General features: G+C 41.6%; 1 protein-coding gene across 1 annotated transcript; it reads left to right on the top strand.

Annotated features, from left to right (window-relative positions):
• Positions 1 to 427: 427 nt before the first annotated feature.
• Positions 428 to 979, top strand: LOC120090818. The gene has a single exon (XM_039048525.1). It carries the CDS (start codon positions 428 to 430, stop codon positions 977 to 979), a length of 552 nt encoding a protein of 183 aa, XP_038904453.1.
• The last annotated feature ends 13,728 nt before the right edge of the window (positions 980 to 14,707 follow it).

The following is a 14,707-nucleotide window of genomic DNA, read 5'->3' as shown; positions in this document are numbered from 1 at the left end:
TAAAAGAAAAGAGAAGTGACAAGAAGAGGAAAATTAATCTGGAGGGAGATAAGCAGTTAGCATCCGGTCCTGAGGAATGCGACGCGTGGGAGTAGGGCTCAAGGCATAATGCGTTTAGAGAAGGGAATTGGGAAAGATTATCTCTTCTTTTTTTCTTCAAAAGAACGCAACACACGTTCAATGGCAGTAGAAGATTAAGAAGAAAGAACACCTGAGACCACAAGCCATTCAGAACCAAGTACGTCTAACGCGAAAAACCTGTGGTGCCGCTGAACGCACCATTCTTTAGACGCTTGTTGAAGAAGAATGATGAACAACAATTCAAGCGCTTTCTTGAGTCCTGAGGCAGCTGCATATCAATATTCTCCTTATAGAGGCCTTGGATCAAATGCCAAAATATGTCAAACTTTTGAAGGATATTTTGACGATGAAAAGAAGAGTCAACGAGACAGAGGTAATTACGCTAACGCAGGAGTGCAATGCGTTAGTAAGCAACAATCTACGCAAGAAACAGAAGGACCCTGGGAGCTTCACAGTCCCATGCTCGATAGGAGGGTTGGATGTGGGACATGCGTTATGCGATTTGGGAGCAAGCATTAATCTCATGCCACTCTTAATGTTTAAGAAATTGGGAATTGGCGAAGCACAACCCACTTCTGTTACTCTTCAACTCCCTGACAGAACAATCAAGTACCTTGAAGGAAAGATTGAAGACATTCTTGTAAAAGTTGACAACTTCATTTTCCCAGCAGATCTTATTATCTTAGACTATGAAGCGGACAGGGATGTACCAATTATCCTTGGACACCCCTTCTTAGCCACTGGGAAAGTTTTAATAGACGTGCATAAAGGAGAATTGACTATGCGCGTGGATAATCAAGAGGTGAAGTTTAATGTGTTAAACGCATTAAAATTCCTGGATAATGAAGATTGTCAACTGAACAGTATAGAGTTGCCTGAAAAAGAGACCCAAGTCTGAGTGAGCGGTGGACGAAACCAACGCGTCCATTACTAGAGAAACCACCAGAACTCGAGTTGAAACCGTTACCTAGTCACCTGAAATATGCCTTCCTTGGAACAAACAAAACTTTACCTGTAATTATTTTCACGAATCTTACTAAGCCTAACGAGCACTCTCTTTTGCAGATGCTGAAAAAGCACATGCGTGCAATAGGTTGGACGCTAGTGGATATCCGTGGCATCAGCCCATCTTATTGCATGCATAAGATCAGGCTGGAAGAAGGGAAGTCGGGATCGATTGAGCCTTAAAAAAGGCTGAACCCCATAATGAAGGAAGTGGTCAAGAAAGAAATCCTAAAATGGTTGGACGCAGGAGTCATCTATTCTATATCCGACAGCAGCTGGGTAAGCCCAGTCCAATGTGTTCCCAAGAAAGGGGGAACAACCGTGATAGTCAATAGTAATAATGAACTCATTCCTTCGAGGACTGTCACGGGCTGGCACATCTGTATGGATTATAGGAAGCTCAACGCAACAACCAAGAAAGACCACTTCCCCCTTCCTTTCATTGACCAAATGCCTGACAGACTTGCTGGCAAAGAATTTTATTGTTTCCTTGATGGATACTCTGGTTATAACCAGATTTTGATTGACCCAGAAGATCAGGAGAAGACAACGTTTACCTGTCCCTTTGGAACGTTTGCGTTTAGACGCATGCCCTTTATGCTGTGCAATGCACCTGGAACATTTCAAAGGTGTATGATGACTATCTTCTCTGACTTCTTAGAAAAGACCGTTGAAGTCTTCATGGAGGATTTCTCAGTCTTTGGAGAATCATTCCAATCACGCTTAGATAATTTGGAGGCCGTCCTTGCTCGATGCGAGGAAACAAACCTTGTGCTGAATTGGGAAAAATGTCACTTATGTAATCAAATTTCCTTCTCTCCCCAGTATGGTCCTTACTACAACATCACTACGTGTCGCACATGAGAATTAAAACACTAAGTCCACATCCGGTGCTATTAGTACCGGAAGCTGTAGTCACAAATATTTCAATGTATTCCAAACATGTGTCACGACCAATCGTCATTCAAAATCTTGAGGACTTGTTCGCTTTCTAGCAATGTCAACTCAGAGTTCATCGCATTTGAGAGAACATCCTCTAACGAACTTCGATAAAACCAGCATGTCCTAGAAAACTTCGTAGAGCTTTCACATTTGATGGTGGTATGAAGTTTAGCTATGACATCTATTCTTGGCTTCATCACTTCCAACCAGCTTTAGATACTTTGTGGCCTAAGACAATTCTTCCGAGTCACCATGAAGTGACATTTTTCCCAATTTCAGCACAAGGTTTGTTTCCTCGCATCGAGCAAGGACGGCCTCCAAATTATCTAAGCAGTGATTGGAATGATTCTCCAAAGACTGAGAAATCGTCCATGAAGACTTCAACGGTCTTTTCTAGAGAAGTCAGAGAAGATAGTCATCATACATCCTTTGAAATGTTCCAGGTGCATTAGCACAGCATAAGGGCATGCGTCTAACGCAAACGTTCCAAAGGACAAGGTAAACTTTGTCTTTCCTGATCTTCTGGTCATCAGAATATCTGGTTTATACAGAGTATCCATCAAAGGAACAATAAATTCTTTGCCAGCAAGTCTGTCACGTAATTTGGTCAATGAAAGGAAGGGGGAAGTGGTCTTCTTGGTTGTTGCGTGAGCTTCCTATAACATACAGATGTGCCAGCCCGTGACAGTCCTCGAAGGAATGAGTTCATTATTACTATTGACTATCACGGTTGTTCCCCTTTCTTGGGAACCCATGGACTGGCTTACCCAGTCTGCTGTCGGAATTATAGATATAATGACTCCTGCTCCAACCATTTTTAGATTTTTCTTTCTTGACACTTCCTTCATTATGGGGTTCAGCCTTTTTTAAGGCTTTCATCGATCGACTTCCCTTCTTCCAGCCTGAATTCTTATGCATGCATAAGATGGCTGATGCCACGGATATCCACTAGCGTCCAACCTATTGCACGCATGTGCTTTTTCAGCATCTGCAAAAGAGAGTGCTTCGTTAGGCTTAGTAAGATTCGTGAAATAATTACAAGGTAAAGTTTTTGTTCCAAGAAGGCATATTTCAGGTTGACTAGGTAACGGTTTCAACTCGAGTTCTGGTGGTTTCTCAGTTATGGACGCGTTGGTTTCGTCCACCGCTTCACTCAGACTTGGGTCTCTTTTTCAGGCCAACTCTATTAACTGTTAGTTGACAATCTTCATTATCCAGGAATTTTAATGCGTTTAACACATTAACTTCACCTCTTGATTATCCCGCGCATAGTTCAATTCTCCTTTATGCACGTCTATTAAACTTCCAGTGGCTAAAGAAGGGTGTCCAAGGATAATTGGTACATCCCTGTCGCGTTCATAGTCTAAAGATAATAAGATTTGCTGGGAAATATGAAGTTGTCAACTTTTAACAAGAATTGTCTTCAATCTTTCCTTCAAGGTAACTTAATTGTCTCTGTCAGTGCGAGTATGAAGATAACACAGAAGTGGGTTGTGCTTCCGCCCAATCCCCAATTCTTAAAATCATTGAAAGTGGCATCGAGATTATGCTTGTTACGCAATGCACACCGGCCATTCCCACATCCAATCCACTCCTATCGAACCATGGACTGTGACAGCTCCCCGGTCCTTTTTTGCTTCTTGCGTAGACTTGTTGCTTACTATCGTGATTACACTTCCTGCAGTTAAGCGTAATATATCCTCCTTCTCGTGACTCCTTCTCTTACTATGCGATCAAATGTCCTTCAAAATTTGACTATGTTGGCACTTGCTCCACAGGCCTCTATAAGTGCAGAACTAGTTGATTATGCAGCTGCCTTACAGACTCAAGAAAGCGCTTGAATTGTGTTGTTCATACATTTTCTTCATTCATCAAGCGCTCTAGAAAGAAGTGCGTGCGTTCAAAGTCGACCACAGGTTTACGCGTTTAGCACGTACTGCGTTCTGAATGCTTGTGGTCTCGAGCTGTTCTTTCTTTCTGAATCTTCCACTTTGGAACGTGTGATTGCCGTTCTTTAATTAAGGACTTTCTATTTCTTGAATCATACATTCTTTCTTCAAGAGCTTTTCCACTTCCGCAACAGTCACTGCTGACATTGCTCCTTTCCATTGTTGTTTCCCAGGTGTTTTCATGTTGCTGGTAGAACTCCAGGGTCCCTACTTTTCACTTCGCTCGCTATCTTGCCCTACCTTGATTCTCAGGTGTTCTGACAGACGCATCCTGAACTTTTCAGCAACGCGTTCATCCTGGAGCATGTACTCCATTTAATAGGTTCTCAAGGAGAATTCCTGAGCTCGACGTCCTGTCCTTCTTAACTTACAAGGTTTTGATGTGCTGCATGCGTTTGGTTGACAATGCAGGCGGTGTGGTCCATTCTTTAGCTGATGTGTTCGACCCCTGGGTGGTGTTCTTTGTATGAATTTCACTCCTCTCCAAGAACAATTGGGATGGTCTCCTTCCATCTAGATTATATTATTGAAGCAAATGGTGTTTTTGTATGAAGAGCCATATTGCTGGGTTTTGATGGACTTCACATGGCGAAGTGAGGATTCTCCACAACCACCAACCTACCATGGGCTGCCCAAACTATTTTACCTTAGATTCCACCTCTCTACTGATTTGATGCCTGTTCCCAAGCGTTATGTTTCTCATTAGAAGGCTGGTCTCTAGCCACTTGTAATGTAGAAATGTGGCTATTTGCATCGTGGAATGATAGAACTTAACATTCGCGATCGATCTCTTCTTCAGCTATTCTACGATCATCCATTATTTCATATGAATCGTTAGCCACCCATGTCATTTTCTAGCCATGTCAATACTCTTTAGGCCTCAGTGTAAGATTTATCCAAATCTCCACCAGCTGCTAGTGCGTATGCTGCCAATCTCGAAATGGCTCTATTCAGATCCCACATAAAACAGTCTCCATTGGATAGTTAGGGTAGTCCCATGGTTCGGCAATTTTTTGAACCAGACCCTTAAAACTACTCCCATACGCGGACTTAAGGTTCAGGCATTCTTCTTGTTCATAGTTCATATCTCTCGACGCCTCTCATTGCCGTGGTGGTAGGTGGGAAGTATTTTTGTAATAAATGTTCTATCCACAACTTCTCCCAGGTAGTGTTTACACCAGGCTTCCCAGTGAGCTTACACCATTGTTTTGCCGTCATATCATGCAAAGCTAGCCTGATCAACTCTCTAAGGTGATTCCAAAAATCACAAATGAGTTACACATTTCCAGGAAACGCTTCATGTGGGCGGTGAGGTATCTTCTCCACGACCACCCCCAAATTTTCCAGCAGTCTGGAAGCGCATTTTGAAGCATTACAGATTTCATCTCGGAACGCTTGTCGCTATCTGCGGGGTTATGAAGTTCCTGGAGAAGAAATCATACAATACAGAGGACGCTGTATTCCCATCATGGATGCGTGCTACTTGTTGCCATTGAGGAATCGAATTTTGTGCAGCAATGAGCTAGTGTGAGCTAAGTTCTGATTTTTTGGTTGTCTGCCAATGCTGTTTGCCTGTTCTGTTGTCTGAGAGTTGCTTACCGTCAACCTTCGACGACGATTTAGATCGGTTTCTACGCTCGCAGGGTCCTATCAATCTTGGGTCGTATCATAAGTTCAGGAGTGCTCTCCCTGCTCATAACATTCAACTAAGCATAGGCCTTAGCTCCGTAATACCCTGACTGAAGTGTTCCTACTAAAAGATTCTAATACGAAATTTCTGATTTAGTTTTTTGTTTTTGAATCCCCAAACAACGGTGCCCAAAAAAATCTTGTTCGTTTTATCCGTGATTCGAGCCTGGGAGTGTATTGTATAGAAATAAATTGGAAAAATAAGTTCTAAGTATAAATGATGCGTGATGCTTTGATGCGTTTATGTATTTGTAATGCGTTGGTGCGTTAGAGATGTGCAATAGAACCTGACACTCCTGACGTTCAATGTTTTCCTCAATTAACCAATATATAATCCAAATTTAGGTTCCTGGTAAGTCCATGGTCGAACTCAGGGATTTCAGTTAAGCTAACGCATACCTTGCATTGTAAGCTATTGTAGGGTTTCCTAAATTGTATGAGAAGAGATGTGTTTATTTACACTAAGGTGTTGTGCTTGTGCAAAGAAGATAACAAAGAGTTTTGGAGTAGTGATGATGGATCATGTGAAACTGGATTTTAATTAAGTGGTCTGCGTCCGATCTAAGGATATTTACACGAACAGATGTGATGTGGATGAGGTGGCTTGCTTTATCCTTTGTTTTATAGTTAGACTCTTTTATTCGATACTTCTCAAATGCCGAATAAATAACAAAACCTATCTCTAGTGATGCGTCGCGTCGAACACAGAATGCAATAAAACACCAGTAACCATAAGTCTATTCTCTAGATGTTACTATGCGTTCTATCTTGATTGCAGCCTTATGTTACTTTCGAATAATCCTAAGCTAAGGATGCTTTTAACCAATTGACCAAGTTGGTTTAAGCGTGTTGAAATGAAGGTTTGCATAAAGTATAGATTAATTTCAAAACATGCAACGAAGAAATAAAACAACTGGCAAAGTGTGATGCATCAATAATATGAATTTAATAAAGCAAGTAGATGTCTTTACAAAAGCAATATTTTAATCAGATGAATGAAAAAGCGATAAATTTAGATGAAGGAACTGAGTCATAGCCACAAGAGTACAATCTCTTGTATCCCTTTTGGCTTTATTCTATTTAGTAACAATCACTTGTATACCAGAATTGGACGAAGTGTTTTTCTCAGCTTGGCTTTCCTCCGCCCTTGACCGAAGCCGGTGATGGTGGTCCTATCCTGAGCTCTTCTTGGCACATAGTATAGCTTTTTAAAGAATAAAACTAACGAACTTATACGCTATACTAAGAGTAAGAACTTGAAAATTTCTGAACTGTGAACTCTTGGAGGGCTTTCATCTATCATACATTGGGTCATACTTCAAGCTTGGTGATGGCAGCATTAAAGTCCATGCCCTGGTCCAGTCGCTTAACACTTCAGAAACTTTTCAGACATGCTGCTCGCAGGTGCCCATACTGCAATGGTGTTTGACATGCAAATAGAACTGAAATCAATAAATCTTCTCTGCACTGAATCCCTCCGATCGCATGGGCCCATGATTAGAACTTTGCCTACGATCACTTTCTTAATCATGCCATAGCTCTTGTTTTGAAATCCTGCAATATAATGCGTTAGTGCCGCAAGTATGTAGTAATAATACCACTTATTTTGCATGAGTTTTGCTTAAATGTTTGAGTAATTCATGCGTTTCCTTCTAAAATGAGGAGAAATTATCATTCAAAACCTAGTTGTTCCAACTTAGAGGCCAAAATAACTTTTAATTCTACATTTATCAGTATGGACCAATGTATATCGCGTTAATGCGCCCGCCGAAGGAATGCGTTGGGGTACAGTAGCGATGGCTGCACGCGATGGATGGCCGATGGATTCAGTATGTGGCCAATTGCGGTGATACTGCTACAATGGATTGCGAATTGGCATGTGGTGATGGTGCAAATGGAATCGGCAGCCTTGCTAAGGTAAATAAGCTATGCATGTAAGAAGCTAGGTGGACCATGGTGATTTGCTTGCATTGTTAAGTGCTTGCGGTGACAAGAAATGAGTGGGTTGCGTTGTGAGAGTATACGATGGTGTTGAGTTTGAGAACCAAGTTGACCACAGGGTTTTCTATGCATTGGTGATATACTATGTCTTGGTGATATGCCATGCGTTGGTGATTATACTAGCGTTGCTGAATATACTATGCGCTGGTGATATGACTATGTCATTGCTATATACTAATGCACTGGTGAACATACTCATGCATTGGATAGGCAATGCGTTGGTGGAATGCCAGTGTTGAATGGTTATGCTATGCGTTGTGATGCCTATGCGTTGATATCCGAGGCTAGCATGTATGTTTGAAAGGGGAGTTGGTCACAATCCTAGTTGAACGCATATTGAGTTGGAGGATGGGCATATGAAGGATGAAGCGCATATGCAAGGATGAAACGTTATATTGACGAACGTCATCCAAACATGTCGGCTTGCTAGGAGGGATCCTTCTTAAGGAATGAGGTGGATGCACGAGTTGTCACACCCCGCCCCAGACTAACACTCTGACCCTGAGGAAAGGGCATGGACTGCAGTAGTTATCAACCTTTTGTTGACCACTTTACTGCCTAATAACTTTTTGCGTGAAATAACTCTGATACCAATTGAAAAAATTCAACAACCAACTATTTTAAGTCTAACGGAGGCAAACAACACGATTAAGTAGCCCCTTTTACTTAACAACAGATGTAAATGTTTAATACAACTCCAAGACTTAAATTACAAAGTTACAGACAACAAACTGTAAAACCTCTGGATAGTGTAACTGTGGCTTGTGGCAGAAGCCTTGACCCTAGCAGCACTTGAACTCCTCACCTTGTCGTTCCTAGGAAGAAAACAGAAATCCAACAGATGTGACTTCACATAAGCTCAATGAGTGGTAACAACTCTGAGCTATTTTCACCTCACTAAACAGTCAAGCATATCCATGAGATAACGAGGTTTACATACAAACCTTCAGCTTGATATCGAGTCTGTTCTTCCACTGAACTCTAAGTCTTACATGCACAGTAGTAGCTAAACTGATAACTCATTAGACCATGATATGGTTGTCAACTACACACATCCGGTAGATAGTAACTTGTTACGAAATACAACTGCTTACTCTTTACGTTTTCTTTTGTCTCCTATATTGCACAATAGCTCTCCATTCATGGGCCTCAGAAAAGCTAGGCCTATCAGCCCTCTGACCATCCATTATGAAGGATCCTCCATAGGCTCAAGAACTAGACTTCTCGTTCCCCGAACCATCCTGGAGGTTTTGCTTATGCTCCGGCAACTAGGTCCTATTGACGCCCCTGCCCATCGCGATCACGATAACTCAATCTCATGTGCTAGATACTCAATTCATAACCTAAGCATATACAATTCTACTCTAAAAGATATGCTTTACCAGCACTTGAAGGAAAGTTACCACTCACTTGTCCGTTTAGGAAATCTTCTCTCTAGAAGTTCTTGATCTTCCTCGGCTTGCTTCTTTAAGGAACCCTTACATTCCAAATTCAAACTTAAAGCTCAGACTGCTCATAGTTCTAAGGTTTTTTTACTCGGCTACTTCCTTTCTACAAATATGCCTCTAAAAGTTTCAGGAAGCTTCCGTTCGAATTTCCTAGCTTCATAACTCTCGTGGTTTTGGGCCGAAAACTTAAAAACTCAAACTGGGCTCAGTCTTACGACCAAGCTATCGACCCCTCTGTCTTGTCCTCATCTCCACCGATTCCTTGGAGCTTCTTCTCTCGGCAGCCCAAGCCTGAATACCTAGACCCATAGCTTTTCAAATGCTTTGGAAATCACTCATAACGCACGAGTTTCCTGGAGAACTTCTCGTCCATAGTTGATGCTACTTCCTGTCCCTTTCTGTCCAATCAGCATCTCCCCTCTTGGAACCTCTTGACCAACTGCAATGGTCCCGCTACCAACGCATAGTCACCTCCTCAAGTACATCTCTCTTTATGTTATTTTTGAAGAGAATTTGAGTTCCATCTGAATCTTGGCCTTATTTATAGGCGTCCAAGATTGCCTAAAGGCTGACACCTTCTACTTTGGCCGCATGTCCAAGTGTCTTTTCCTTTACACCATCACACGCAATCTTTACCATCAGCGCACCTAGGTGTCTTGCTGCCCATTTTTACCAAAGGCAAGCCTCAACTTTGCAATGTCTTCTCATGATCCACTTCTGTTTCTTAAAGGTTAAGATTTCTTCTCCACAAAACACATGTTATGGTGATGAGACCTGCATATGCGTTCATTCTCCATATGCGCTCATCCTTCAATGCGTCCATCCAACTAAATATGCGTTGATCTAGATGATGACCAAACACCTTTCAAAGCATACTGCTTTGCCTTGGATCATCATGCATTAGTTATACCATCAACCGCATAGTATGCCATCAACACATAAGTACGTCCATCAACCAGCATAGTATAACCATCAACGCATAGCAACCCTTGGCTCTACTTGGTTTTCACTCTATGATCCATCGCATCTTCTACACTGCATACCCACTCACTTTTGGTCACCTTAAGCCTTAACAATTCGCAAGAGCCCACCCATCTCTATGCATCCAACCCTATCTCTTCCCTCACATGGCCTATGCCTAGCAAAGTCACCCGCGCCCAACAATATCAATCGTGCAGATGCCAATCATCTACTTCCAAGCCGTAGCACGGTCCGCAATGGTGCCAATGCATAAGCAACGGTCGCATGGCAATCATAACGCATGCCTTGGCTGCAACCATCGCCGCATAGTCCAACGAATCATCAGCGTCCGCCTCTATCGTCTGCATCCACCACCAGCGCATGCGCATCTTCACCGTGTCATCGCATAATCCCCGGTCCATCGATACCCTTTTGCACCACCATTGTGCCCGTCGCAAGCGCCCTGCAACCTTCCAATCTCTCTTTCAGCTGCATGCATCACCCTTATGGATGCATTACCATCAATGTCCAAACGGCATCATTCACGCCTGCCTCCATCGCCGCATTCCCTCTATCCATTCGCATCCAACGTCCAGTGCCCTTGACATGCGCAACTTGAGGCTGTCAGCATTGCATTTTCTAACCTCTTCAAGACCTGCTGTGCATGCATCTCTAATCTCCCAAATAACTTCTCACGTCTAATGGCCATGCATGGCACATACTAACGCATTGGCAATACTTAACGTCAAATTTCACCAATTAAAGCTTAAACTCAAAACTACAGAAAAATCTACTCAACAACTTAGAAATTTCCTTCACTTTAAACAAATAGGATTTTACTTCCACTTACTAAGTGTAGGAAAAATGTAAATCTGAGTTTTCACACGAGTAAGATCATAAAAGTTTAAGCCTCAAGCATTGGCTATGGAGGAGAAAGACAGTAAGATTGCGTTGACCGCAACGCGCCTCTGCAATTGATGGTGTGAGGTGAAGACAACCTCAGCAGGAGTGGAGAAGCCTGAAGTTTCGGCAGATGCTAAGGAAAACACTTGGACTGCGGCCAAGTAGGAGATGTCGGCCTTAGAGCAATTCTTGGACAACAATATAAATATGGGCAAGACTTTAGATGAGAATCAAATTTCTTCAAAGGACATAAATGAATAGTTTATTAAGAGGAGCCATCGCGTTGGTCAGGGAGGAGTTCCAAAGGGAGATGCTGTTCGAACAGAAAGACAGGAAGTACGCATCAAGACTTGGGACGCATGGATTTCTCGCCAGAATACTCATGTATTTGATGTGATTCCAAAAGGCCATCTGAAGTAAACGAGAGTCCTAGTTTCAGGGTAAAGCCTGCGAAGAAGAAGCTCCAAGGATCGGTTGGAGAATTAGGAAAAAAGGAGAAGGGTCGAGTTGTCGGGTAACTCGGCAGTCTTGACTGTTTTTGAGTTTCGGCCAAACCACGAGAGTTTATGAGCTAAAGATTTTGAGCTAACTTCCCTGAGCATTATTTATAGAAGGGACTACCCCGAGCTCAAAGCCTAGGCTATGAGTAAGTCTGAGCTTTAAGTTGAATAACTGGAATTTAAGGTTCAAAGAGGAGCCCGGGAAGATCAAAGGGAAACTTTCTAGAGAGAAATGTTTCCTAAACGACAAGGTGAAGTGGTACTTTCCTTTAAAGTCCTTAAAGCATTATCTGTCTTTTAGAGTAAAATTGTATATGCTCGGTTAATGAACGAGTAATCTAGCAGAGAATCGAAGGTTATGTGATCGCGATGGTCAAGGGGTCCAATAGACTAGTTGCCTGAGCTTGTAAGCATAATACCTCACAGGCATGGGTCAAAGGACACGAGAAAGTTCTAGTTCCTGGAGCCTATGGAGGTATCCTCGTATGGGATGGTCCAGAGGCCGAATGGGCCTAGCTTCTGAGCCATGATGGGGAGCTATATGCACATAGGAAGACAAAGGAAACGTAAAGAGTAACGTCGTATTTAGTAACATTTATTTATCTACGTGTTTAGTGTAGACAGCATCACTCATCTTCTAAATAGTTATCATTTAGCTATCTACCGTGCGTGTAGATAGCAGTTGAGTAATAGACTTGTTCAAGGCTGAGGTTTGAATGTAACCTCGTATCTAATGATATTCTTGTGTTTAATGAGTTGAAATAAACATCTAAAGTTTCTTACTCAACTACTTCACTGAGCTTTGTGAAGCCATTCTGTTATTTCATTTTTTGTTCCCAGTAGCGAAAGGTGAGGATTCAGGGGTTGCTAAGGTCAAAGGTCCGCCACAAGCCACAGTTACACTTTCGGAGGTTTTATAGTTTGTTGTGTAAACTTTGTTAGTTAATGTCCTTAGACTTTGTATAAATTACATTGTTTGTAATACAAATGGCCTTACTTAATCCGTTGTTGATTGTCTCCTTGACTTAATCGGCTTGGTTGTTGAATTTATTCATTGGTAATCAGAGTTTGTCTGCAATAGTTATTAGGCAGTAAGTTTCAATAAAAGGATTATAACTTCTCAGTTCATGTCCCTTCCTAGGCTCAGAGAGTAGTTCTAGAATGGGGTGTGAGTAAGGAGTTCCCAACTCAACTCAGGAATTTTGGGCCGTTTTGTGTTACCTGAGGTCATCATATGTGAAAGTGACTTCTCTGTCCATGAACGGTGTTATATAATGAACGTAACACTTCCATGTGTCAGATCTTATACAAACTCTTTGTATAGTGATGCCCGCCCGCATGTCCCCTACACTGAATGATCAAGATCAGACCATCTGTGGCAAGTCAAACATTTTGTTAACTATTCCACAATGCGGCCGCATCCGTAGCACTTACAGGATTAGGTTTCCCTCCTATATCTCATATACTGCAACCATTTTGGTATCACCCTAAGACATGATCCACTTGTATGGTCACCACATACATGCTTAAGTTACATAAAGACAACAAGGATTTTAGTTTAATTGGATTGTGGTACAGCAAATAAACCATCCCAGTTGAGCAAGAGTTTAAAGTGAAGTAATATTATATATTATAACATCCCAAGCATTCAATATACAAAACTAACCGAGACCTAGACTTTAAGGGCCAATCCATCCCTAAACCAAACAACCCCCCCCCCAAAAAAATCCCCAAACCCAATAAAAACCTACAATCCCTACCCCCGATTTTAACAGAAGCCACAAATTCATAAAAATTTTTGAGACACTATGTAAACGGCAGTCTCATTCTAAAAATTCTCCCCCAAGTGCAATCCCAATTTAAATGTTCATTATTTCGAGAGAAGGGGAAATATAAACTATCCTACTTAGAAATTGGAAGATGGTTATATACAACAAAAGATGCGGTAGACGACGAAAGAGCTTCTTAGAATATTTTTCCTTTACAATGGTCGAAATTCACGAAAATTGGTTGAATCGCTCTCCTCAAGCATTTTTTTTAAATTGCACTTATTCTTAAAATCGGAGTAGCGGATTTTATTGAGATCGGGCTGGATTAGGCTCCCTATCGAGACAAAAGGTAGGGGTTCTAAATCGTTTTGAATGTATAAGGCTCAATTTCTCATGTGGTTCTAACGTTTGAATTTGGGTCAAGGCAATTTCAAGTTCATCAATAGTGGGTGTATCCCTATTCACGATGGGTAGGTACTTCATCGAAGAACCATATTTAAAACCATCAGGTTGCACATTGAAATTTGCCAGGGGATTCACTTAAACACCGTCGAGCTCCGCATACTGCCGGTCCATGGAACAACCCGTTTAAAAAGTTGAAGTTTGCGCCTTGGAAGTGTCATACGGACTAGGACGATCCACGATCAAGCTGGTAATTCAACCTGAATGCGGATGGCCCTTGATAATGCCAAACTACTAGATTGAATAATTAAGGGGAACCCAATTACTAACCCCTAATATCAAATTCTGAACCCCATCAATTTAATCAACAATCCAAAGGAAAAGATTAGATTTGGAATTACTTTTGATCGAAGATCCATAAGGCAAGAAGTAACTACTTCCCTACTGCACGATTGAACACTCTACATCAGCAAAGTTGATCACTCTTACCTGAATGCTTAACATGCAACCCTAGATTACAGAATTGCAAAAATATTGGTGAGGTAATCTTCATCATCAACACAAAGGAAATTTGAAAAGAACAGTGAAGTTCGAATGCGGATAAAAGCGGGAATGGTCCCAATTTTACGTTTTTACTAATTCGGAAGTTTACAAATATAATAAATGTTTTTATGCCATTGATCAGAATAATTATAGCAATGCAAAGAAAGAGGGCAGAGTTTAGATCAGCTTACCCTTGGAAGCCAAAACCTTCTTCAATGAAAGCCTCTTCTCCTGTCTTACGATCAATCAAGACGAATCAAAAGGCCATCATACGAGGACACTACCACAAAAGCAACCTTCGTATCTCTATAGAGGATGAGAATCAAGAGGTGTGGGCTCTGTGTTTCTTTGAAGAGAGAAGAAGTTTGAGATAGGTATTTTTCCTTCTGTTATCTAAGCTGAAGAGAACAGAAGAATACTTCACATTTGCGTAAGAAATTGGAGAGAAGAACGATTATCTCCCTAAACTCCCACACTCCCACTCCTCCGCCTTAATTTGAAAATTAAAATTAATT

Source organism: Benincasa hispida, chromosome 11 (assembly GCF_009727055.1).
Source record: "Benincasa hispida cultivar B227 chromosome 11, ASM972705v1, whole genome shotgun sequence".
Classification (NCBI taxonomy): domain Eukaryota; kingdom Viridiplantae; phylum Streptophyta; class Magnoliopsida; order Cucurbitales; family Cucurbitaceae; genus Benincasa; species Benincasa hispida.
The sequence above is the reverse complement of the archived record's forward strand: the minus strand, read 5'-3'. Positions and strand labels throughout refer to the sequence as shown.